The sequence below is a fragment of the Salmo salar genome, chromosome ssa12 (genome assembly GCF_905237065.1).
Source record: "Salmo salar chromosome ssa12, Ssal_v3.1, whole genome shotgun sequence".
NCBI classification, from domain to species: Eukaryota; Metazoa; Chordata; class Actinopteri; order Salmoniformes; family Salmonidae; genus Salmo; species Salmo salar.
The window spans coordinates 90320005-90346987 of NC_059453.1; the positions used below are offsets into that span (position 1 = coordinate 90320005).

A 26983-nucleotide genomic window follows, 5' to 3' on the forward strand; every position below is an offset into this window, starting at 1 on the left:
AAACCTGGTGGTTTGGGTGTCACCCTGACAGCAGTGACATCAGATGCCCTCTGCAGTATAAAACCCTGGTGAGGAGGCAGTGTCATGTCAGATGCCCTTGTGTGTTAGCAGTCTTTAGCTCGCTCATCATGCGTGAAATTGTACATCTACAGATCGGACAGTGTGGAAATCAGATAGGCTCTAAGGTAAATGTACTGTTTACTATTCAAATGAGTTAAATGTCTTTTAATTCACTGAAGAGTTGATAAATTAACTGTTTTATATTCAAAGGGGTTAAAAGTATTTTTTTATTCACTGAAGGGTTGATTAATTAACAGTTTTATATTCAAAGGGGTTACATGTATTTTTTATTCACTGAAGGGTTGATTAATTAAAAGTTGTATATTCAAATGGGTTAAATGTGTTTTTTTATTCACTGAAGGGTTGATAAATGAACTGTTTTATATTCAGATGGATTAAATGTGTTTTTTAAACACTATACATGCTTTAGCTCTATGCTTATCTTGATTCCAATCACAGTGTATATACTTCTACTGCAAATACAATATATACAAATACATATATAATGCAAATGCAGTATATATACTTACACTAGAAATAAAATATATATACTTCCACTGCAAATACAATATATATTTATATATACTTCTAATGCAAATACAGTATATATACATCAACTGCAAATACAGTATATATACTTCCACTAGAAATAGAATATATACTTCCACTGCAAATACAATATATATATATATACTTCCACTGAAAATACAATATATATACTTTATTTACATGCAATGAGACTTAGAAACTGGTACAGTAGGGTATGTTACTTGATGATAATGTTGATGCCTTTCATTTACTATTCACAGAGTAGTAAAGCACAACATACCTATACATGTAAACCAATTGGCATTCTCTTGAGTATAATATATCTATTTTTCATGTTTGAAATAGTGTATATTGAACAAGTTACTGGGTGCTGGCACGTTGCCTGCCGTGGCGGTTGTTGAGTGTGAGTGACAGGGAGTTCCCCAAGGGGCACTCTGCTCAGAGATAAGGAGGAAGTAGCAGAAGTCTGGCACATAGAAGTCTGGCACATAGAAGGCTGGCACATAGAAGGGTGGCACATTGAAGGGTGGCACATTGAAGGCTGGCACATTGAAGGGTGGCACATTGAAGGCTGGCACATTGAAGGCTGGCACATAGAAGGGTGGCACATTGAAGGCTGGCACATTGAAGGCTGGCACATAGAAGGGTGGCACATTGAAGGCTGGCACATTGAAGGCTGGCACATTGAAGGCTGGCACATTGAAGGCTGGCACATAGAAGGGTGGGACATTGAAGGCTGGGACATTGAAGGGTGGGACATTGAAAGGTGGGACATTGAAAGGTGGGACATTGAAAGGTGGGACATTGAAGGGTGGGACATTGAAAGGTGGGACATTGAAAGGTGGGACATTGAAAGGTGGGACATTGAAGGGTGGGACATTGAAAGGTGGGACATTGAAAGGTGGGACATTGAAGGGTGGGACATTGAAAGGTGGGACATTGAAAGGTGGGACATTGAAGGGTGGGACATTGAAAGGTGGGACATTGAAGGGTGGCACATTGAAGGGTGGGAAATTTTTATTATGGCTGCTGCTGAGGACAAGCAAGAGCAACTGTATGGTGCGTTAGATTTTAGCTACAGTTCACCACTATGGACGGCTCACACTTCATCATAATGTGTGTATTGGGCATCTGTTGGGGTCTGGGGGAGTTATCATTAGGGCCTGAGTTTTTCCTGGCCTTTTGACCTGTTGAGTTTTTCCTGGTTCTGTGTTTTTCTTGGGCAGGTCACGCTCAAAATATACAACTACGGATATATAGCTTTACTATGTATCAATGTCTTTGATTATCTATCTATCTATCATGTCTTTACAGTTTTGGGAGGTGATCAGCGAGGAGCATGGAATCAGTGCTACGGGAATGTATGAGGGGGATGATCCTCTTCAGCTGGAGAGGCTCAACGTCTATTTCAACGAGGCAAATGGTAAGAAAAATGGATACATGAAGAGAGTTCTTCAGTCCACAGGACTATCAAGATATATTATCTTGGACCAAATGCAAATCATTTATGACATGTTCATTTGTTTTTCCAGGTGGTAAATATGTTCCCCGGGGCCTGCTCCTTGACCTAGAACCAGGGACCATGGACAGTGTCAGGGGTAGCCGCATCGGAGCTCTCTTCAGGCCAGATAACTTTATACATGGTGAGAGTAACCGTACATCTGATCAAAGTTATTGATGACAGAAACGGCACATCTGATCAAAGTTATTGATGACAGAAATGGTACATCTAGTCAAAGTTATTGATGACAGAAACTGTACATCTAGTCAAAGTTATTGATGACAGAAACTGTACATCTAGTCAAAGTTATTGATGACAGAAACTGTACATCTAATCAAAGTTATTGATGACAGACACTGTACATCGAATCAAAGTTATTGATGACAGAAACGGTAGATCTAATCAAAGTTATTGATGACAGAATCTGTACATCTAATCAAAGTTATTGATGATGATGGTAACTCAATAATGATACTCTTTTGACACTATTGTAATATGCATACTGTATCTTAAAGGGACATTTCACTTTTTTTACGTTTAAAGTGGCACTCCAGTCTCCTTTTCAACTCATTTAACACATGATTTACTTCACAAAAGGCACATCTCAATAGGTGGTCCAGGTCAGTATAGGTTCCTTTATTGTTCCTCAAGGGGGGAGGCCGATGACATCACGGATTCCTGTCAGACCAAGTCCTTGAATGCCCTACACCTTGAAGGTTGCAGTTGTGCATATTTTACTGTATTTATATTTGGGATATCGCTTTTCTTGGGATATCGCAGTAAATGTTCAGAAATCGCTGGAGAAGTTCTTATTTACAATGTAAGTTAGTTGCACTAACATGATGGGCACAATTCTCTTTCTGCCGGTTTCTATGGAATAGGAAACTCTGGTGCTGGGAACAACTGGGCCAAGGGCCACTATACAGAGGGAGCAGAGCTTGTGGACACCGTGATTGACAGGGTGCGTCAGGAGAGCGAAGGATGCGACTGCCTTCAGGGCTTCCAGTTTGTCCACTCCCTAGGTGGCGGGACGGGGTCCGGCATGGGCACCCTCATCATCAACAAGATCCGCGAGGAGTACCCCGATCGCATCATGACCAGCTTCAGTGTCCTGCCCTCGCCCAAGGTGTCAGACGTCGTGGTGGAGCCCTACAATGCCACGCTGTCCATCCACCAGCTCCTAGAGAACACGGATGAGACCTTCTGCATTGACAACGAGGCTCTCTATGACATCTGCTTCCGGACGTTGAAGCTCACCAACCCGACCTACGGTGACCTGAACCACCTGGTGTGCATGACCATGAGCGGGGTCACGACCTCCCTGAGGTTCCCAGGTCAGCTCAACGCCGATCTGAGGAAGTTAGCTGTCAACATGGTGCCCTTTCCCCGCCTCCACTTCTTCATGTCGGGCTTTGCACCTCTCACAGCTCGCGGCAGCCAGAAGTACCGCACCCTCTCCGTGCCCGAGCTCACCCAGCAGATGTTTGATGCCCGTAATATGATGACCGCCTGCGATCCCCGAAGAGGACGCTATCTGACCGTGGCTGGGATGTTCCGTGGCAAGATGTCCACCAAGGAAGTGGACGAGCAGATGCTGATGATGCAACAGAGGAACAGCAACTACTTTGTGGACTGGATCCCTCACAACTGTAAAGTATCCGTATGTGACATCCCACCTCGGGGGCTCACAATGGCCTCCACCTTCATTGGCAACAACACGGCCATTCAGGAGATCTTCCGTCGTGTAGGAGACCAGTTCTCGCTCATGTTCAGGCGCAAGGCCTTCTTGCACTGGTACACTGGCGAGGGCATGGACGAGATGGAGTTCACAGAGGCAGAGAACAATCTGAATGACTTGGTGTCCGAGTACCAGCAGTACCAGGATGCCACGGCTGACGAGGAGGGTTGGGGCCCCGAGGAGGTGGCTGGGGAAGAGTCGGCTTCACCAGCTGCAACGAGAGTTCAGAGTACGGAAGCTACGACGATGGAGACTGTGACAGAGACTATTGAAACCATTGAGACTATAGCTGAGTAGATGATAACAAGGGCCAAGGGTTTTTCCAGGTCAGGTCATGAGGTCAGGAAAAACTTCTGGCCCTACTCTAGTATTTGCTTCATAGTGTCCAAAGGAGATATCAGCACAATTGCCTGTTTAATAAAATGTACAGTGTGGTAATAGAGAGCTGTAATGTAGTGTCAATTGTCTGCATTTGTATACTGATGTAGGCCTATTTTATGTTTTTTATGAAACTGAATAGACCAGGAAAGAATCTGTCTTACAAATATAGGTAACATATTCTGTCAATGTTATAATGTAGACTAACAGATTTCCCAAACTTGATTGAGATCCTATGCAAATTAAAAAAGCTGTATTTAAAAGGGGAGTATAATGTTCTATTTGTTAATTATTTTGTGCCTCAGCAATTTTAGCAATGTATTCAGTGTGATATTGTGAACCATTTGTATTATTAAAATTCTCTATTATAACAATAGTTCTCTGTGTGATTATTTTGTGTGGTTCTTCCAAGTTCAAACATTATTGTCAATGAACAATGTCATAGGCCTGGTTTTAATGCCCAATAACACTCCAACAACATGCAGTAGCTACAACTCAGTCAGTGGGTACAGTTGACACATCATTCCCTCCCACTCCTCCCATCTGACAGAGAGAGATAACTTGTGACTGTCTCTGTCCAGTTTGATAAGACCATTCGACATGGCAGCGGAATTCCCCCTTTTGTAAGGTCATAATATACTCAGATCAGGCTGAAAGACCCATGAACTGTGCCACCTGAAGACAGAGACTAATCTATGGACTAAAGGCCATGTAGCCTCAGTGGAGGCTGCTGAGGGGAGTACGGCTCATAATAATGGCTGGAATGGAGCAAATGGAATGGCACCATACACATGGAAACCATGGGTTTGACGTATTTGTTACCATTCCAACTATTCCGCTCCAGCCATTACCACGAGCCCGTCCTCCCCAGTTAAGGTGCCACCACCCTCCTGTGATGGGAATGTAGGTTAGAAGGAAATGATATAATCCATACCAGAGGATAATGACCTAGCAGTCAGTCATCTCTGCAGTAGCTCTATACTCAGAGGAGATGTTTAACCAATCAAAAGGTTGGGTAATGACCACATCCAAGACCATGTTTATTCAGGATCCAGGTTGAACCCCCACTGCATGATGAGTTATGTAACCTCACTGAAGGGGATAAATGTAAACATTGTCCAGTTGTTTTTACTATACTGTGATCCTATGTGGAAAGTGGAATAGTCTAGAGGACGTGTCAAACACATCCCACGGTGGGCCGAGTGTCTGCCGTGTTTTCGCTGCTCCCTTGTACCTTGATCAGTGAATTAAGGTCACTAATGAGTAAATAACTCCACTCACTGGTTGTCTAGATCTTAACTGAAAGGAAAAACCAAAAACCTGCACACACTAGGTCCTCCATGGAAGGAGTTTGACACCCCTGAGCTAGAGGATAGAGATCCTATTTAGGAGAGAAAGCAAATCATTGTTGAAAAACATTACTATTAATATGTGTTTTATTTATTCAATGAATAAAAATGGATTCAACAGTAAATCTTCCTCATAGGTAGTTATTCAAATTCGCATTTGATATAACAAACATACACACGGCAACATGCCAAAAACTTGTGCCTGCCAGAAGAACGTCCTGTCCAGTAGTAGGCGCGTGCGTTTTTTCCTCCCACTTCGTCTCTGCGTCGTCGACCGCTGTCAATCAACGCCGGGGAATGCGGCGGAAGTGCGCAACACAAACACATGTCCCATGACTGCGCGTCGTAGGTGGTGGAGGAGGGGTTTGCGCTGGGTCTTTTCTGAACGTGAGCGGTTTTCCTAACAGTGTGACTGCAATCACCGGCTGATTCACTCCTAAGCTCCCCATCTCAACCACCATGAAGATCTGGACGTCGGAACACATTTTCAAGTGAGTAGGCAGGTTTCTATCTATTCATTGATTTGTTCCTGTTGTTTCGCTTAGTATCGGTTTTGTCTTGAATTAACTGACTGAAGAATTCAACTTCACGATTTGTAACTTGGATCCCATGTGGATTTGAGTTTAGTCAGCAAACGTTAGCTAGCTAGTTATTGTAGTTTTATTTTTCTTTCAATGACTGTGAGAATCCTGACCCTGGTAGATTTGTATAAATTGAACAGCATCTGAATATTGTAAATCAACAGCTTCTAGCGGTCAGTGTCAGGTTGCAGCCAATTGCGTAACCAGTTAGCTCGTCGTAGTAGCGACCGCAACCTTTCCCCTGGTCCTTGACGCGCCTCCGAGATGCGCCACACCGCAACCACATGGCTCCGTCTCCTCAATGACAACCTAGATTCATCATCGAGAGAGAATTAATCCGTGGATACATTTAGGCTATTTACAAGTCAAATCACCAGTATTTTTTTTAATTTTTTTTAAAGGTTGACACTCAGCTACTATGTACACAGAGCTGAATTAAATCAGTGAGGTTTTAGACTTCCATATCTGTTCTCAGAGCATGTCGCCCTGTCCTGCTCACCGAATAGAGGAATAATAATCAACTCGTGTAGGCTGTGGAACATAAATAGATGACAATGTTCATAGTTCTTAAACGGCACCTGTTTCATCCACACAAGTGTATAAATAAATATACATATTGTCATGAATTGCACTTGTGATTTCAACATCAATGTCAATGTTTTGTGTTTTATTATCCATGTATTTCAGTGTCTGACTGCCATGTGGATATCAGTAAAAACGTGTGTAATAACTTGAATGCTGATAAACTCTTTCTCCCTCCACAGCCATCCCTGGGAGACAGTCACTAAGGCTGCCATGCAGAAGTACCCCAATCCCATGAACCCCAGTGTGTTTGGGGTGGATGTGTTGGACCGTAGTGTGGACACACGGGGACGCCTGCACAGCAACAGACTGCTGAGCGCTGAGTGGGGTCTGCCCTCCATCGTCAAGTCGGTAAGTGTGTTTTGTTATTTTTTTAATAGAAATTAAAAAACGTAGGATCTGTCATTCATTCTGATCTATCACAGTAGATTCTACTTTAGCAACATAATAGTAAGCAGTCTTAAGTGTCATACTAGCCTTTTCGTTCAGTGTTGGGCATTTTCTCTGCAATAGCCCTAGAAATAGAAAATGAAATGTTTATCGCGCAAATACGTCAAGCTTCATAAAATGAAAGTACAGCAAGACAGTATATTTTGACTGGGCAACAAACCTGCTGTTTCAAACCTTTCAACTGCTGAAAAACATGTGGGGTGTCATGGGTAGAGAGTCCTCCTGGTAGACTGCTCCTGGTAGACTGCTCCTGGTAGACTCCTCCTGGTAGACTGCTCTTGGTAGACTGCTCCTGGTAGACTGCTCCTGGTAGACTGCACTTGGTAGACTGCACTTGGTAGACTGCACTTGGTAGACTGCTCCTGGTAGACTGCTCTTGGTAGACTGCTCCTGGTAGCCCCGGCTTCAGTGTTACTCGAGTTCATAGCCCAGCTTCACAGCCATATATCTGTTAGACATTCTCACACACTCTGCGTCAGGCCAGGCAATGCATCTTCCATTATGCAGTAGTTGACCTTGGCCCCCAATACTCCCAGCCGTAGGGTGCTATTCCTGGACATGGGGGAGTAGGGGGGTAAGAGTAGCAGGCTCGCTGCCCACCGCTACCCGTGGCACGAGACTGCATTGCTCTATGTGTGGCACATGCTGTCCTGAACAAGCTGGTGCCATTCCTGTTCCTCGTATCCTGTCCTGGCAGTACAGAGCTACCCCTATAAAACATAATCCTGTCTGCTCAGTACAGAACTGTCCCTATAAAACACAACCCTCTTATCAGTGATGTAACAGGCAGACCTCTACCTATGCTGCCAGGGGCCTGCTGTAACAGGTGGAGGGGGGGGCCTACTCAGGGCTGCTTTAAATGGTTTCCAGTCTCATCACCATGTTCTTGTCTGGTGTAGCTATTAAACACTGTCCGTAATTAGTTTGCTCTTTGCTGCATATGCAAATTGCCACAAGATTACAGTTACGACTATTATATGACTACGAAGGCATTGTAAAAGATTAGGTGATTCATTTAATCTTGATTTATTGACCAGGTAGACTAACTTCAGTTTTAAAATGACAGTTCATACACATCTTATTCTTCAGGTTTTTTTTGCAAATATTCCTATTATTTTTCCTTTGAAATGAGGTCATCTCCAGAGCTCTGATCTGACCCATAGTATAGTACTATGGAAGCATTAACCACTGTGCTCCTCCCTTGCCTGGTCCTTTAATCTTAGCCCCTAGAAACTGGTGCTGTGACGAGAGACCACCCAACTCTGCCTTTTGGTTTGGATCCTGAGAGGGAAGGTCGGCAGAGTCCTTTGACAGTCTTGCTCCTCCACCGGCCAAATCATTGACAGGACACTGTCTCCTTTAATTCAAAAAGCCTCTCATAGTAGGAGTGCTGATCCAGTATCAGGTTTCCCATGTCCATATACATCAATCAATCACATGTATTTATAAAGCCCTTCTTACATCAGCTGATATCTCAGTGTCCTGTACAGAAACCCAGCCTAAAACCCCAAACAGCAAGCAATGCAGGTGTAGAAGCACGGTGGCTAGGAAAAACTCCCTAGAAAGGACAAAACCTAGGAAGAAACCTAGAGGAACCAGTTTATGAGGGGTGGCCAGTCCTCTTCAGGCTGTGCCGGGTGGAGATTATAACAGAACATGGCCAAGATGTTCAACTGTTCCTAGATGACCAGCAGGGTCAAATAATAATAATCACAGTAGTTGTCGAGGGTGCAACAGGTCAGCACCTCAGGAGTAAATGTCAGTTGGCTTTTCATAGCCGATCATTCAGAGTATCTCTACCGCTCCTGCTGTCTCTAGAAAGTTGAAAACAGCAGGTCTGGGACAGGTAGCACGTCCGGTGAACAGGTCAGGGTTCCATAGCCTCAGGTAGAACAGTTGAAACTGGAGCAGCAGCATGGCCAGGTGGATTGGGGACAGCAAGGAGTCATCAGGCCAGGTAGTCCTGAGGCATGGTCCTAGGGCTCAGGTCCTCCGAGAGAGAGAATTAGAGAGAGCATACTTAAATTCACACAGGACACCGGATGGACAGGGTAAATACTCCAGATATAACAGACTGCCCCTAACCCCCCCAACACAAACTATTGCAGCATAAATACTGGAGGCTGAGACAGTAGGGGTCGGGAGACACTGTGGCCCCGTCCGATGATATCCCTGGACAGGGCCAAACAGGCAGGACATCTGATTTATTATGATCTGAAAGGTAAAAGTGATCCTAGATCAGCACTACTACCCAGACTTTTTGTGACCACGTGCCCCAATCTACACAATTGCTATTAATATCACTGCTAAATCCTTTTTTTCTTCTTTTTTTTTAAAGAAGTCTAGCACATAAACCGGCCAAAATCACTCACAGGGCATTGACGTCGTCGGGGAATCTCTGAGACTGCCAATAAACTGAGACATATGACCGACCTTTAGAAAAGAACAGCATTATAAATGAATGGACCGTTGAGTGGAGGCCGAGTGTACAGTAGATTACTGAGAAACCAGATTAACCAATCTGTTAGATCCAGCAGTATCTGACTTGGCCATAGATGTCCTATATACCTAGCTAGTGCACAAAGGAAACCGTCTGATACATGTGTTACTACTGGCTAGGCCGTTGAAATAAGTACAGGATGGACACTGCTCCGTCAGGACATTTGAATGACACTAAACGGGTCGGGTCTGGTGCTTTGATCATGTGGGCCTGTTCTATTCTTTTTATCTCTCATTGCAGATCATTGGCAGAACACAGACGTGCACCTACATCCAGGAACATTCTGTAGTGGATCCCGTTGAAAAGACATTCGAGCTTCAATCTTCAAATGTGAGTTCTGAAACTTTTTATGATTTCAGCATAATGTTGTATATAATACTTGTTGACACTGAGACATACACTGAGTGTAGTAAACATTAAGAACACCTGCTCTTTCCATGACAGACTGACCAGGTGAAAGCTATGATCACTTATTGATGTCACTTGTTAAATCCATTTCAATCAGTGTAGATGAAGGGGAGGAGACGGGTTTAAGAAGGATTTTTAAGCCTTGAGACATGGATTGTGTATGTGTGCCATTCAGAGGGTGAATGGGCAAGGCAAAATATATAAGTGTCTTTGAACGGGGTATGGTAGTAGATGCCAGGCGCACCGGTTTGTGTCAAGAACTGCAATGCTGCTGGGTTTTTCACGCTCAACAGTTTCCCGTATGTATCAAGAATAGTCCACCACCCAAAGGACATCCAGACAACTTGACACAACTGTGGGAAGCATTGGAGTCAACATGGGCCAGCATCCCTGTGGAACGCTTTCAACACCTTGTAGAGTCCATGTCCTGACGAATTGAGGCTGTTCTGAGGGGGGGGTGCGCGCAACTCAATATTAGGAAGATGTTCTTATTGTACACTCAGTATACATATAAAGTGGGAAACAGTATGTAAACATTATTAAAGTTAGTGTTCAGTGACTATGTACACTACTGTTCAAAAGTTTGGGGTCACTAAGAAATGTCCTTGTTTTTGCAAAACCTTTTGTCCATTTAAAATATCAAATTGATCAGAAATACAGTGGAGACATTAATGTTGTAAATGACTATTGTAGCTGGAAACGGCAGATTGTATTTTTTATGGAATATCTACATTGGCGTACAGAGGCCCATTATCAGCAACCATCACTCCTGTGTTCCAATGGCACTTGTGTTAGCTAATCCAAGTTTATCATTTTAAAAGGTTAATTGATCATTAGAAAACCATTTTGCAATTATGTTAGCACAGCTGAAAACGGTTGTTCTGATTTAAAGAAGCAATAACAATGGCCTTCTTTAGACTAGTTGAGTATCTGGAGCATCAGCATTTGTGGGTTCGATTACAGGCTCAAAATGGCCACAAACAAAGAACTTTCTTCTGAAAGTCGTCAGTCTATTCTTGTTCTGAGTAATGAAGGCTATTCCATGCGAGAAATTGGCAAGAAACTGAAGATCTCGTACAACGCTGTACTACTCCCTTCACAGAACAGAGCAAACTGGCTAAAACAAGAATAGAAAGAGGAGTGGGAGGCCCCGGTGCACAACTGAGCAAGAGGACAAGTACATTAGACTGTCTGTTTCTCAAACTAGCCTCCTCACAAGTCGTCAACTGGTAGCTTCATTAAATAGTACCCGCAAAATACCAGTCTCAAAGTCAACAGTGAAGAGGCGACTCCAGGATGCTGGACTTATAGGCAGAGTTCCTCTGTCCAGTGTCTGTGTTATTTTGCCCATCTTAATCTTTTCTTTTTATTGGCCAGTCTGAGATATGGCAGCAGTCTAAGGTTCAGGGCAATCTACTTGGTGGAGGCTGGATAGTGGTGACTGTTTAACAGTCTGATGGCCTCAATAGAAGCTGTTTCTCACAATCTCATTCCCGGGGGGGGGTGCGTGCGCATCTCAATATTCCCAAGGTGTTCTTAAAGTTTTGTACACTCAGTGTATATCTGTTTCATAGGTGGCATGTTGTAGACCTATAGCCTGGCTGTTGCATTAGAGTTTGTTACAAGACCAGACCTGTAACCATTTACAAAACATGCTGTGTTGAAGAACCTGAAACTCTGGAAGCTGTCCTGGTCTCATTTCCAATAGCAGATGAGTATGTCTGTGAACTGAGGAAGCCTGAATGCAATGAGTCAAATGGTTTAGTATTTATGGAAGGTCTACCTTGTTCTATAGTGAACAAAAATATAAGCGCAACATGCAACAATTTCTATGATTTTACTGAGTTACAGTTCATATAAGGACATTTGTCAATTGAAATAAATTCATTAGGCCCTAATCTATGGATTTCACATAACTGGGCAGGGGTGGCCCACCCACTGGGGAGCCAGGCCCACCCACTGGGGAGCCAGGCCCACCCACTGGGGAGCCAGGCCCACCCACTGGGGAGCCAGGCCCACCCACTGGGGAGCCAGGCCCACTCACTGGGGAGCCAGGCCCACCCACTGGGGAGCCAGGCCCAGCTAATCAGAAAGAGTTTTCCCCCACTAAAGGGCTTTATTACAGACAGAAATGCTGTTCTGACGATCCCGCAGGTGAAGAAGACTGATTCGGAGGTCCTTGGCTGGCGTGGTTACACGTGGTCTGCAGTTGTGAGGCCAGTTGGACGTACTGCCAAATTCTCTAAAACAAGGTTGGAGGCGGTTTATGGTAGAGAAATTAACATTCAATTCTCTGGCAACAGTTCTGGTGGACATTCCTGCAGTCAGCATGACAATTGCATGCTCCCTCAAAACATCTGTGGCATTGTGTTGTGTGACAAACTGCACATTTTAGAGTGGCCTTTTATTGTCCCCCAGCACAAGGTGCACCTGTGTAATGATCATGCTTTTTAATGAGCTTCTTGATATGCCACATCTGTCAGGTGGATGTATTATCTTGGCAAATGAGAAATGCTCTCTAACAGGGAGGTAAACAAATTTGTGCACAAAAATAAGAGAAATAAGGTTTTTGTGCATATGGAACATTTCTGGGATCTTTTATTTCAGCTCATGAAACATGGGACCAACACTTTACAATTTGCGTTTATATTTTTGTTCAGTGTAGGTCACAGTAATTTAGAGTGAATGTGTATATTACATTAAACCCTGAACATGTCTAATCTATGATTCTCTCTCTCTGCAGATCACATTCACTAACATGGTATCAGTGGATGAGAAGCTTACATACAGACCACATCCTGATGACGCAGAGAAGTAAGTACAGTCAAACCAAGTAAGGCTTTACTAACTTTGTGCCATGCTTACAGTGTATCAGGGGCTACTTGAAATGGGAGATGTCGATCTCCAATGTGACTTCCCTGGTTAAATAAAGGATAAATGCATTACATGAATGTATAATTTTTTTAGACAAATTCTCCACTCTTGTCTGTGCAGGACGATATTGACTCAAGAAGCTCTCATCTCAGTCAAAGGGGTTAGTCTGAGTAGCTACCTGGAGGGAGTTATGGCTAGCACCATGTCTGCAAACGCAGGCAAGGTACGTGATCTCTGTCTTCACCTCACCTACTCAGATGGCTGGTTAGAGGAACACTTATATTTTCATGTAGTTTGAAAAAACTCATGATGTCCATGATAGCTTGGTCTCAGATCTCTTCGTGCTGTATAGCTTACACCTATGCTCATGTTTGGCATGACAACTTCCATCGGAGCTATACGACACAACCAGATTCGGGACCAGGCTATGTCCTTTCGAAATCTGAGATCATTTATATCGTTTAACAAAAAAAAATGCAACTTGTAATTTGTCTCCTCTCCTCTTCCTCCATCAGGGTCGTGAGGCGATGGAGTGGGTGATCAGGAAGCTAAATGCAGAGATCGAAGAGCTGGCAGCCGCCGCTCGCAGCACCATAAGGACTCCCATGGCTGCTGCTATGACTTCAGAGAAATAATACCTCTATGTTCCCAGCTTCCAGCCTGGGGACATTGTTCTTCTCCTGTGTCAGAACAGACTCCACCTCCCTTTATACTGCTCTGATTCTCATCAACTGGTCTGAAGTCTAAGCCAGCCAGGAATCAGATCTCCAAGTTTGATTACAATTCAAGTACTGTATTTATGATTAATATATTGTTATTATTTAAGTACTAACTGAAATGAAGGGAACAACGGTAATTCCAATATATATTTTTGAACATTTTATAGGAGAGGACCATCTCAAATGCCGTGTCTGTTGGAGTAGAATCTAAATATGCTCAGTGCCCAAGTTTGAGACTAGAGCAGGTCATGTTATCAGCATGCACTAGTACTAAGTAATAACCTCGGGGACAGTGTCAAATATAGAGGACGGTTCAGTGAGTAACAACTTGGTTCTGCACTGATCTTGTTGGACAGTGCTAGCCTGGTGCCAGAGTTGGCAAGAGAGCACAAACAGGTCTGGGACCAGGCTAAGACCATATCAGAGGTTATTGAATAAATCCTGGGGATACAATCACCTGTCCCTTTAACAGACAGAACAAGAACCGTTTCAACATGCTGCATTTGATACCGTTTTCCCTGCGGAAAGCTGCACCTACATTAAGAATGGTATGGCGTGGTTGGGTTTTTTTAATACTTGACAGTGACATATATTTATTGAGTGAAATCACTGACAAGGGGGGAATCAAATGTGAATTTGGGAAGAATTAACAGATAAGAAACGTATGGTTGAGTCCTCACTAAATATTACTAATGGTTATTCTTCGGTGCCTCAGAAGTCTGACCCTCTGCCAGCACAAAATGTCTGTGTTCTCGGAGTGTTCTGACCCCAACAATGAATGCATTTAACGCACATACTGTACAGAAGAGAGGGCTCGTGCTCCGGGCCCTCCAGTAATGTTCTGCATTCTCTCCCAAGAGTCAAACTAAGTATTTTAAATAATATAAAAGAACTGTTTTGGTTAAATGTTCTGTACTGCTGTAGTCTCCAGTATGTTATGGAAATGTCTGCTATGTTTGACGTATGGAGAGAACATATTATTTATTTTATTTATATAGAGTGATGAATGTGTTTTTAATTTGGTTGTAAACAATGGTATTTGTTGTCAGTGGTACTTACTGCCTGGGATGTCCAGTATATATTCTAGATCGTAACGCTGAGGAGATCAAATGCCTCTGCTACCAACTGTCTAAGGGCCGGTTTCCCATACGCAGATCAAGCTTAGCACTGGACTATTTATGTTTTTTTTTCTTCAAATCCAGGACTAGGTGTAATCTGTGCAAACCGGACCTGAATGTCATGGGTCTATGGTGAAAACTTGTGTTGTCAAGGAAAGATGCTACAGTCAGTACGTGTGATGTATGCATTCCAAAAACCAGGCCAGTTTGCATTCTCAATACAAATGTGTTATGTTGCCAGTCAGTTCTAATATGCTTTAAAGTGGTAATGTAAGATATTCTAGGTTTGTTATTTGTCAGTGAATGTTCTGTTCTGACATGACCTGATGTTAGAACAAAGGGACATGTTGATCGTTCTGACGTGACCTGATATTAGAACAGAGACATTGTTGATCGTTCTGACGTGACCTGATATTAGAACAGAGACATTGTTGATCGTTCTGACGTGACCTGATGTTAGAACAGAGACATTGTTGATCGTTCTGACGTGACCTGATATTAGAACAGAGACATTGTTGATCGTTCTGACGTGACCTGATATTAGAACAGAGACATTGTTGATCGTTCTGACGTGACCTGATGTTAGAACAGAGACATTGTTGATCGTTCTGACGTGACCTGATATTAGAACAGAGACATTGTTGATCGTTCTGACGTGACCTGATGTTAGAACAAAGGGACATGTTGATCGTTCTGACGTGACCTGATGTTAGAACAGAGACATTGTTGATCGTTCTGACGTGACCTGATATTAGAACAGAGACATTGTTGATCGTTCTGACGTGACCTGATGTTAGAACAAAGGGACATGTTGATCGTTCTGACGTGACCTGATATTAGAACAGAGACATGTTGATCGTTCTGACGTGACCTGATGTTAGAACAGAGACATGTTGATCGTTCTGACGTGACCTGATGTTAGAACAGAGACATGTTGATCGTTCTGACGTGACCTGATATTAGAACAGAGACATGTTGATCGTTCTGACGTGACCTGATATTAGAACAGAGACATTGTTGATCGTTCTGACGTGACCTGATGTTAGAACAGAGACATTGTTGATCGTTCTGACATGACCTGATGTTAGAACAGAGACATTGTTGATCGTTCTGACGTGACCTGATGTTAGAACAAAGGGACATGTTGATCGTTCTGACGTGACCTGATATTAGAACAGAGACATTGTTGATCGTTCTGACGTGACCTGATGTTAGAACAGAGACATTGTTGATCGTTCTGACGTGACCTGATGTTAGAACAGAGACATTGTTGATCGTTCTGACGTGACCTGATATTAGAACAGAGACATGTTGATCGTTCTGACGTGACCTGATATTAGAACAGAGACATTGTTGATCGTTCTGACGTGACCTGATGTTAGAACAGAGACATTGTTGATCGTTCTGACGTGACCTGATGTTAGAACAAAGGGACATGTTGATCGTTCTGACGTGACCTGATGTTAGAACAGAGACATTGTTGATCGTTCTGACGTGACCTGATGTTAGAACAGAGACATTGTTGATCGTTCTGACGTGACCTGATGTTAGAACAGAGACATTGTTGATCGTTCTGACGTGACCTGATGTTAGAACAGAGACATTGTTGATCGTTCTGACGTGACCTGATGTTAGAACAGAGACATTGTTGATCGTTCTGACGTGACCTGATATTAGAACAGAGACATGTTGATCGTTCTAACGTGACCTGATGTTAGAACAAAGGGACATGTTGATCGTTCTAACCTTCAGACATATGTGTAAGGAGTAATTTGTGGGTGTTTTTTTATTATTTTAAACCCATATTTAGAATAAAATAACTTAACTCTACACCTGCACAACAATACAACTTAGTTGGTGCTGAAATCATAATGGATTAAAATGCTTCTGTAAACTCAAGTTCCAAACGGTCAAACAGAAATGAAGACCAGCTATGTTGGTTTACATGAAAAAAAATAAAGTCCTCTGAAATATGCGTTTGCTTTTACATTGTTGTTTGAGCTCAGATAAGCAATTTAAATGTCTATGATTGTAGCTACATACATTTATTGCTCTACTTTGACAAAGATTTGTGGAATAGGGTTTTATGGCAAAGCTGTCTGCACTTTTCCTAGCCCTGTCTATTTTGAGCAGCCAATATGCCTGCATTTCCATTTTTATTCTTAGGGAGGAAAAGAGGTTGAGATGGCGGCAGATGATGCCCTACCACAGCTCTAGGATCAGATTACCCAACGCCCAAATCCTAACCTTGAGATAATTGATGTACTTTTCCAAGGCTGCAAACCGCCAAGTCTAAGGGTAGAGCTCGAAAATTCAAGCCCCTTGGGTGCTGCCATAGTTACACTAGAAGTGCCCATCCAAGAAGGCTCAAGGTCATTGGCCACAGATAAAATGACGTCAAATCAAGTTATATCTACCGTAGCTTTGATTGGACTGATCATGTCAACATCATACTTCAAAATCTTAGCTAACAGTCATCATGAATCAAGTTGACAATCTACTGGCAAATCCTTTTTAATCCTTGTCGTATGAAGAGAAATTATAGATAAAATGTAGCGGTGCTCATCGGCCATTGGACATAAACATTACACCAGTTGGAAATCGCAAATTCAACAATGAGTGGTTTGGAAGGAATCTGTGGCTAACTGCAAGCATTGCAAAACAATCATTAGCCTGCTATATAGTGGAGTGGCTGTGTGGTCCCAAGTCTAACATTAAGGGTCTCTTTTCCTAGTTTAAAATGATAAACATTCAACATTGGCCATACTGTCAATGAAGCATGATTTGCGCCGCGCTCAAAACAACTTAACTCGGAACAGCAAAATCTGACTTTGGTGAGTTCAAGACAACTGGGAACTTGGGGAAAAACGAGCTCCAACTGGGAAAATACGTTTTGAACGGTCATCCAACTCGGAATTGTAAATCGGGAACTCTGACCTCTTTCTAGAGCTACGACCTGAAGATCAATGACGTCATCATGATTCAAGCTTTTTTCTTCTTCTTTGAGTTCCCAGTTGTCTTGAAAGCACCCTAAATCCAGAGAATGCCAGACTTATGACAAAATTTGTCCATGAAGGTCCGCCGCACCACCTTCCTGTTCAAGTGAGCACAGTACATGAAGGTGAGTCCAGAAATGTATTGTATGCTGCTGCATAAATGATGTAATATGCCAGGGAGATATTTATACTGTAGCTAATAAAGTAACACTAAGTGTATGTTGTGTAGTAAGCTGTTACCAGCCCATGTGCCTCACACTAATAATTTGGTCTATTTTCACCTCTTAATTTCGCCTACTGTTCTGACTTGGTTGTGCACATGTGGCCTGTAACCTGTTTTAGAGAAATGTAAAAGAAAAAAACATTTTGTAAGAGCTTTCATTGTCTTTTTATTTGCCCCCTCTTCATTTATCCTATGGTTCTGACTTGGTGTACAGGGAGAACACTGAAAGAGCAGCCCATGTTCTGAATTCTGTCACTGTACATTTCAAAAGTGCTGAACAAATAGTTATATTGACTACGTGTGTCCTAGCTCGCTCATTAATGTCTTAATTTAAATGACTGATTGCCTCTTATCCGCTTGTCATCCCCATATGCCATAGTTTGTACATCTCAATTGTCAGTAGAAACCACATTTGTCAGCCATATCAGTTATTTTTAAAGCAGTAAATCAGGCTGAATGAACTGTTTCGCTGCCAGACAAGGCTCCGCTGATAGCCGGGTGTAGCAGTGGTAAGGTTTTGGGACTGCTGTCGGGACATCTTTATGTAGGTCCTAACAGTTTGTGGGCAGCATTTGGCACCGTTATAGTGCAATTAATGTATTGTTTAGTGTTGTGTGGTGGCTATGCTGGCATGCATCCCATATTATTTTATTTTTTGCCCCACCAAGATTTACATGCCAAAATCGCCGCTGAACATGGCAAATACCCCGTTTATCAGTTTAAAGTGCGGCGCATCACCCCATGGTATCCGTGAAGGCTGCGCACATCAGAAATATCAATGAAACATTATAGTTCCTACACGCCACTTTCTATTTTCCAATAAAATAGGCCTTTTATAGGCTGTGTTGCTTACCATGTTGTTGTCATGTTGTGTTGCTACCATACTGTGTTGTCATGTGTTGCTGCCTTGCTATGTTGTCTTAGGTCTCTCTTTATGTGGTGTTGTGTTGTCTCGTCGTGATGTGTGTTTTGTCCGGTATTTATATGTTATTTATTTTAATCCCAGCCTCAGTCCCCACAGGATGTTTTTTGCCTTTTGGTAGGCAGTCATTGTGAATTTGTTCTTAATTAACTGACTTGCCTAGTTAAATAAATGTAAGTAAATAAATGGGCATCAAGCTCATGTCGGTCCTCGAGAACGCAGCCGTAATCTTCCTAGTAGGACTCGACAATAATGAGGTGTAGTGTATGTGTGTGCACATCCGTTTCAACGTGTTTTGGGAGTTGAGCAAGAGTCGACTCGTACGACTCCAACCACAAGATTCGGAGTCGACTCCAAAAAATCCTAGAGTCGTGCACCACTAGTGGTAACAAGTAGAAACCCATCTGAAATTCCCAGATTGCATTTCGAGTACCACGTTATGACCAAATCTGTGTTAGCCAATGGTTATTTGGAAGAGGGTCGCCCGTCAACCAATCACAGGCCTTAGCGTTTTTAAAGGCATTTAAAAGAGGGATGTTTGAAATTAAACAAGACGCAGTTAGCGAGTCGGTGTGTGATTGACTAGAGTGCAATGTGCATTTTTTTTTAGTTAAACTCTAGTTATCCAGATGAAATATTACTATAGCTACTAAACTCGTGGTCTGATAGCAAATATCGAAATACTATAGAGCTGACGTTTTGCTAGACGAGTTTTTTTCCTTTGGAATCGCGATATCTGGTTTGGTTGACTTGCTAGCTAACGTTAACGAGTTGGCTAACCCGTGCATCAGTTTGCATAACTGAGAGTCAACTTGACCAATATTCTTCAATACACGACGTGAGAGAAGTCACTGCTGGGTTTTTTTGAACCGTCGTAACTAAGATTTCGGTAAGTTTAGACCCCCATAATCAAATATGAACGCTAACGTTAGGCATACTGAAGCTAGCTAGCTAACGTTAGCTATCAACGTTAACTAGCTTGCTACTTTTCTTTTGGCTAACTTGGCTAAATGCGCTAACCACATTTAAAAAATATATTTCTACAGAATATGGATGCTGCTAGACTCAAGTTGGCGAAGGACTCGAAGCTTCAGAGGTCTGTGTCTGAACACAAGGTCAGTTCTACATTCTAGTTAACAACTTTTTGTCATGGAAATCAACAGGATGTAACGTTAACTAGCTGTGAAGACAATCCTAACCCCGTTGTTCGTATCACCTGATTCAACTAACTAATAATGGTCAGTGTTGTACTCTTTGAAAATAACTAGCTACAAATTTACCAAGAAAATACCAATTAACTAATTCTAGTGTGAAGTAAGTTGCACTAAATTTACCATTAAGAAAAATCGATGTTACTTAGCTAACGAAAGTTACTCTATACATTAATGTTAATATAAATGTGTTAACTGACTTGCCTAGTTGAATAAAATAGAAATTGCTGGTCTGACGTCACATCCAAACTACTTCGTGAGAAATTGTTACTGTAATCTGAAGTGTCATAGACTACAAATTTGAAAGAACAGGTCACTTTGGACTCATATTTTAAGTGTAATTTGGCTTATTAAACTAAATGTTTCAAGTGAGAATTAGTCAGGTTTGATAACGAAATATAAAGGTGACTATTGCATTGATGTAGTGTAGATCCAGTAAGCAACACTGCTATATGCCAATGTATTTAGCGTAGGTACCAGTAAAGGGGGTTACATAATCACGACTGAAATGTGTCTTCCGCATTTAACCCAACCTCTGAATCGGAGCCAATCAAAGTTTAGATATTTATAATTCATACAGCCCAAATTTGAAAGAACTAAAGCTTAATCTCATGTGAAATGACAACTTTACTTACAACCTTTTTATGTTTGGTCAAATGAGTACTCAGGGCTGGGCTAAAAGGATACTGACTGTACTGTTAAAGCATGTGGGTCTTCCTAATAAGCCCATGTCCATAAATCAATTTAAATGTCCAAATGTTGACATTCCTTATGTTAGATCAACTTCTAAAATGTATTGTTTATGTGAAGTTACTCATAATGGGGATATCTAATTGTATCCATAGACTTGATGAGTTGGTTCAAAACCCTGCACCCTCACTATCCCTCTGTGGCTAAAAAATGTTGTGCATACATTTTTTTGAAAGTGGGTTCACATTTGCTGTACTATTACATTTTACTAATTGTCTTCCTTAAGCCTGCTGTTGTATTGCAAAGGTAGTTGGACCAAAAAAACATAACCACCTGGATGAATGAAGGACAATGTCCTAACCACATGAGTAGTCAACTTGTCCCTCTTCCGATTTGTCCTCTACTTGTAGGTGTTCTATCCCTGAAATACTTCAACTGTAATCTTAAGGGCATAACTGTAGATTGAGTATTTTACTTAAATTAAATCTAAAGAAAATGGATGAGTGCTTAGGTTCATTGCATATTAGGGATGTCAACACATGATCCCAATGTGTTTCAATGCAAACAGGGCTTAATGGGAGCATACTGGGCAACAATGGATTTATGGAAGAAAAGTACAAAGTGACACGTACTCCAAATATTTGGGAACCAATGGGCTGGGTTATAAACATGCACTAGACCACAATATTATGCCAATTTTAGTATTGAGCAGTATTTATTTTCATTCTGTATAGAGGGGTCTTTGTTTTTCTGTACCTTTGAAGCCCATCTGATAATGTCCACATTAAACGGCAGCCATGTATAACAATGAAAGTGTAAATTTAACAGTTAAATAAGACATGTGAGCTTGACTTCTGGGAGGGCATTACCTTGTAGCCTAGTCGTTAGGGTGTTGGGCTAGTAACTGAAAGGTCAGATTAGGAATTTGATCCAGCAACAAGGTAAATCTGTCGTTTGGCCCTGAGCAAGGTAATTAATCCACTGTTCCCTGGGTGCTGATGTCACTTAAGGCAGCCCCCTGCACCTCTCTGATTCAGAGGGCTTGTGTTAATGTGGAAGCAACATTTCAGTTGTACAACTGAATGCATTCAACTGAACGTGGCTGCCTTAACCGATATCCACGTCTTTGGTGCCCGGGGAACAATGGGTTAACTGCTTTGCTCAGGGGCAGAACGATGGATTTTTACTTTGTCAGCTCGGTGATTTAATCCAGCAAACTTTCAGTTACTGGCCCAATGCTCTAACCACTAGGTTACCTGCTGCCCCTCAACAGGCAAGATGCTTATTAATACCCATGTAGTATATCATGTGCATATCAACACCTCTTAATTTTACATTACCTATGATCACTTGTCTGAGAATGTACAAAAAATATCTGGAAAATGTTGCTATATGGACATATATCTGACATTGGCCACTAGTAGGAATTTACACAACTGTTTAACATCTATGGATTGAACCACATGAATTGGTTACAACATTAAATGGCAGTTTTTTAAATCCAAAGCTTGAAGGGGGCTGTAGGGTAAGTATACCCTTATCTACTATAAACACTACCTAGTTGAAGTTAGTTCAAATAACACCACGCTAATGATGTTAGTGGCAGGTAGCCTAGTGGCTAGAGCGTTGGACTAGTAAAGGAAAGGTTGCTAGATTGAATCCCAGAGCTGACATGGTACAAATCTGTTCTGCCCCTGAACAAGGCAGTTAACCCACTGTTCCTAGGACGTCATTGTAAATAAACATTTGTTCTTAACTAACTTGCCAGCAACATGTAGTTGAAATGCATTCAGTTCACTACTCAGTTCATTTTGCTACATGTTTTGTGGATGGCCTTGTATAAAAGCCTGCATATCCTGTGGGAATCATTGGCCAGGCTACATTATCACTAATGTAACTAAAGAAACAGGAAACTGTCATTCTCCTAAATAGGACAAGTCATGTGTTGACCCAAACCATTGACTGAAATATCTAGCATGCAGCAACCTTTTTGGTTGCATAAAGCAGTGTGCTGGTATCCTTTCTGTGTTGTCTTGCCTTAATAGTACTCATGACTTCCCTCCCCATATCTTTAGCTTACCAATGATGGGCCGAAGCGTGTTCCCGTGTCCCAGTCGTCCAGTGGTCACAAACCTGTGGCCTACGCCACGCCAGCCCAGCGCGTTCTAGGGCCGTCAAATGGCCCGCAGCGTATCCGGCGATCCATGACCCAGAAGCCGGAGACCACAGTCCCACACACCAAGACCACACAACCGCAAGCGGGTTATCAGAATGTGAATCCTGTTCATCCCCAGCCTAAACCGCAGTCTCAAATACAGAGTCTGAAATCTGTTAAAGGGCCAGCTCAAACCCAGACCCCCAAACCTGTCCAGACCCCCAGCCAGTCAAAGGTTCAGACCCTAACCCAGAACCAGCCAAAGAACCACACCAATGCTTCGACTCCTGCAAGTTCTGAGCCAGCCAGAGCCACTGAACAATCCAAGCAGGAAAAGCCACAAAGTAAGAACCAAAACATTTTGTAATGGTCAGATTGGATGGTAGATATTCCTTGGTCCACTCTTACAATTGTTTTGTTTGTTCAGATAAACCTACCAAGAGTGAATCCTCAACTGCTTCTTCAAAGTAAGTGCAGGTGGTTGACTGGGCATTGAATCGGACCTCAGCAGACCAGATGTTATGATTCTGTTCCAATGTCACTGCCGTAGAATGGGTACAATGCACTTCTGCCTCGTTACTGTGACGGTTTCAATGGTCTAACTGACTTGGCTGATCTTCCTATTGTAGGAAACGCTGGGCCCTGGAGAACTTTGACATCGGTCGTCCCTTAGGGAAGGGTAAGTTTGGCAACGTGTACCTGGCCAGGGAGCGCCAGACTATGTTCATCCTGGCCCTCAAGGTGCTCTTCAAGAAGCAACTGGAGAAGGCCGGGGTGGAGCACCAGCTACGGCGGGAAGTGGAGATCCAGTCACACCTCAGGTGGGTGCTGATCATGCTGTCCTAGCTGACATTCAGATGGTCTGACTGGTGGTTGCCACTGCCAGGTCTGTTTAGTGCTTTAGTCAACTTTTGTTGGGGCATAACAAGGAACAGCCAAATGAATAAAGATCTTCAATTGAGTTTTACAGTAATCAGTCCTACATACACGACAAGGCATTGAGTGGTTGACTAGTAGGATCAAATATTTTCTGGCCACCAGACTAGTCCTAGTATCATCCCTGTGGATGAGTAACACATCAGCTGTATTGTAAAACATGACATTAATGCACTGATTAATTCAGCTTCTTTTTTTTTCACAGGCACCCCAATATCCTGCGTCTTTATGGTTACTTCCACGACACGGCTCGTGTTTACCTCATCCTGGAGTTTGCTCCTAAAGGGGAACTGTACAGTGAGCTGCAACGATGTGGAAGCTTTGATGAGCAAAGGAGTGCCACGGTAAGGAATTAATTTAATTTTTTTACTTTGAGAATAGTTTATGGAATTATTTGAAATGTGGCCTGCGATAGGCGTAACGCCAACCACGAACATGGCACCAGTAATACTATGACCTTTGAACGGTTTAGGCTAGACATGGGCAGTTTCCTGCACAATAATGATTCTGCCGTTAAGCTGTGCAACCACAGCTGTTTGTCTGTAGGACACTCGGGGACTGAGTTGCAGTGATCTAATTATCAAGATCAACTTGAGTGTGTCTGCTTGACACTTCAGTCACTTCAAAGCCTACAATAATTTGAATTCAAATTAGTCAGGACTGGATTTGCCAGGTCTTTGTAGTCCTAAATGCCCTTAAAATAATTTTCAGATTATATTATCAAAAATAAATTACATGTTTGGTGAGAAAATATGAAACCTCTTAACATCACGTGCTGAGGCTGCAGTTCCTAAATCTTCCTCATGCGGCTCAGATGTTTGGACACCCTCAGCCTAAATTGAAGCCATTCTGTTTCTCCAGTACATAATGGAGCTGGCGGATGCCCTGAACTACTGCCACTCTAAGAAAGTGATCCACCGGGACATCAAGCCTGAGAACCTGCTGCTGGGGGCCAACGGGGAGCTGAAGATAGCCGACTTTGGCTGGTCGGTGCATACACCCTCCTCAAGGTAACCCCTCCATCCATCAGTCTCCCTTGGCAGTTTATTTGCGAATTGAGATTGTGTAAGGACATTGATGTGAAATGAGTTTGCTTTTGCAGCCAGAAGCATTGCCATGTGGAATAAGGAAGTTACTTTCCATCTGCTATGTTTCACCTTACTGAATATACCCCTGAACTTCCACCCTCTGTCCAGGAGGTCGACTCTGTGTGGAACTCTGGACTACCTGCCTCCAGAGATGATTGAGGGCAGAACCCATGATGAGAAGGTGGATCTGTGGAGCCTGGGGGTGCTCTGCTACGAGTTCCTGGTGGGACGCCCTCCATTTGAGACAAAGAACAATGAGGACACCTATCGCAAGATCTCACGGGTCAGAACTCACTAACGTTATTTTATGTAGATGCTTTACAATTAGGAAGAAAATAACTTTACAGTAGTTGTACATGTTGATTCAGCTTTGCTCTTATTGGTTTACGTTTAGATCACATTGTGTTTGTCACATACTTTGTAAACAACCGGTGTAGACTTACGGTGAAATGCGTACTTTAAACCATGCTTAGATGACTTCATCTGGTGCTCAGTTGGTAAGAGCTTAGAGCTGGCTGTGAATTGGTCTCTTCAGCTGTTTGCTATTGGTTGACAGTCTTCCATTAATCCATACACTATTGATTCAACTTGACTAGTTTTATCAAAATGTGGAACAGTCTTTCACCCAGTTTAAAACGCAGTGCTGGCGACACCAAGGTCGTGTTTATTTCCTGCATGGCTCAAGTACAGACTAATATGTAGATGTTATATACCTGGAACACAACTCTGAATCCACCTCTCCTTCTTGCAGGTGGAGTTCACTTACCCAGTCCATGTTAGCGCCGGCAGCAGAGACCTAATAGACAAACTGCTGAAGCACAACCCTCTCCACAGGCTCCCTATCCAGGGTGTCCTGACCCATCCCTGGGTGGTGGAGAAATCTACCAAGACGCCCACCGCCATGTCTCACAGCCCAGAGCAAAACAAATGAGGACGTTGCATGGAGTTTCAGACTTCCTGGTTGGAAGTTTCCCAGCACCTACACAGTACTGTGGCCAGTCGTGTTCATTAAGGCACGTAACAGTCATCTTTATTGGACTGCTTCAGTCATTTAGTTTGGCGTCTAATGAACCTGACACGTGCTTAATGCTTGACTATACTGCTCACTGCTATGGATAACTTTGCTTTCTTCTCTGTGAATGTGTTATCTGGCGTCTTGATGCCCTGCTGTAATTTCTGCTGCCTTTTCTATGGCATTTTATCTTTGTAAATATTTTACTGTTTTGTTAGTAAAATTATGAGTATTTTATGGTATTTACTGTCATTACTTGAATAAATATGTTGGTTTGACGTGTGGCAGTGTTCATGAGGGATAGGAAGTTACGATGCCAAACTTGCAATGATGCATCAAATGTGCAATTATTTTTTTTAACTTTGTGGTAGCCCAATCTAATGCACAGGTTATATGGACAACTACAGTACATTTAAGTTTATTTTGTTCAAGTCCAGTAGCCAGAACACTTTTCACTGGTAATGGCACCGCCCTTGATTGCCACTAGATGGCGTACCACTCATTCTAATGAACCAGCCATATATTAACATGACTGATCCGGAGAAATAAAGAATTTGCTTTAACTTTACATTTTCATGTGACTACTTGGTCTGTATGTTACATTCACTTAATTCCAATATAATTTAAATATACTATGGAACGCAGTCTTTGTGTTTAATCACAAAGGCATAATTATTCCATGGTTGGCTATATTTTCCAATTATAGCTCGACGGTAAGCGACGCTTTTCTTAATCATTCCCTATTCCTCGTCGCTGTACTATACCGCTACGTTCAGGTGTCGGTGTGGTTAAAATGGTTGCTCATTCAACACTTGCTTTTAACGCTCCAGTTGGTTGAGCGTTTGCGTGACGAATTTAGTTTGGCATTGGTCCAATATTCCTTATCAGTTATGCCGTTAAAGATTTATTATAATTTGATTGTACTTAGGGACGATCAACCATA

General features: G+C 42.5%; 3 protein-coding genes across 4 annotated transcripts; all 3 read left to right on the plus strand.

Annotated features, from left to right (window-relative positions):
- LOC106566109 (tubulin beta-6 chain) lies at positions 1-4600 on the plus strand. Its single transcript, XM_014133960.2, has 4 exons — positions 1-185; positions 1924-2032; positions 2142-2252; positions 2992-4600. The coding sequence occupies exons 1-4, from the start codon at positions 129-131 to the stop codon at positions 4143-4145; spliced, it is 1431 nt and encodes a 476-aa protein (XP_013989435.1). The 5' UTR covers positions 1-128; the 3' UTR covers positions 4146-4600.
- Positions 4601-5696: 1096 nt separating this feature from the next.
- Positions 5697-16782, plus strand: LOC106566111 (PRELI domain containing protein 3B). Of its 2 annotated transcripts, XR_006758098.1 has the most exons (7): positions 5697-6066; positions 6921-7089; positions 9929-10018; positions 12251-12348; positions 12840-12910; positions 13091-13193; positions 13486-16782. XR_006758098.1 is itself a non-coding variant. In XM_014133961.2 (6 exons), the coding sequence occupies exons 1-6, from the start codon at positions 6035-6037 to the stop codon at positions 13603-13605; spliced, it is 585 nt and encodes a 194-aa protein (XP_013989436.1). In that variant the 5' UTR covers positions 5774-6034; the 3' UTR covers positions 13606-16782. The 2 variants fall into 2 exon arrangements, 1 of the variants encoding a protein (XP_013989436.1); XM_014133961.2 differs by lacking the exon at positions 12251-12348 and having other exon boundaries at positions 5774-6066.
- A 2900-nt stretch (positions 16783-19682) lies between these two features.
- aurka (aurora kinase A) lies at positions 19683-26608 on the plus strand. The gene is given in 9 exon segments (NM_001141638.1): positions 19683-19837; positions 19995-20063; positions 22925-23348; positions 23432-23471; positions 23634-23825; positions 24146-24284; positions 24802-24950; positions 25137-25311; positions 25780-26608. Coding segments are annotated over 8 exon segments (1365 nt in total). The 5' UTR covers positions 19683-19837; positions 19995-19997; the 3' UTR covers positions 25960-26608.
- The last annotated feature ends 375 nt before the right edge of the window (positions 26609-26983 follow it).

Excerpts from the sequence above, each read along its gene's own strand:
- LOC106566109 (XM_014133960.2), top strand. The coding sequence starts at position 129 with ATGCGTGAAATTGTACATCTACAGATCGGACAGTGTGGAAATCAGATA. Across the intron at positions 2,033-2,141 it reads CTATTTCAACGAGGCAAATG|GTGGTAAATATGTTCCCCGG; the intron begins GTAAGAAAAATG and ends TTGTTTTTCCAG. Across the intron at positions 2,253-2,991 it reads GCCAGATAACTTTATACATG|GAAACTCTGGTGCTGGGAAC; the intron begins GTGAGAGTAACC and ends TCTATGGAATAG.
- LOC106566111 (XM_014133961.2), top strand. The coding sequence starts at position 6,035 with ATGAAGATCTGGACGTCGGAACACATTTTCAA. Across the intron at positions 6,067-6,920 it reads ACGTCGGAACACATTTTCAA|CCATCCCTGGGAGACAGTCA; the intron begins GTGAGTAGGCAG and ends CTCCCTCCACAG. Across the intron at positions 12,911-13,090 it reads CATCCTGATGACGCAGAGAA|GACGATATTGACTCAAGAAG; the intron begins GTAAGTACAGTC and ends TTGTCTGTGCAG.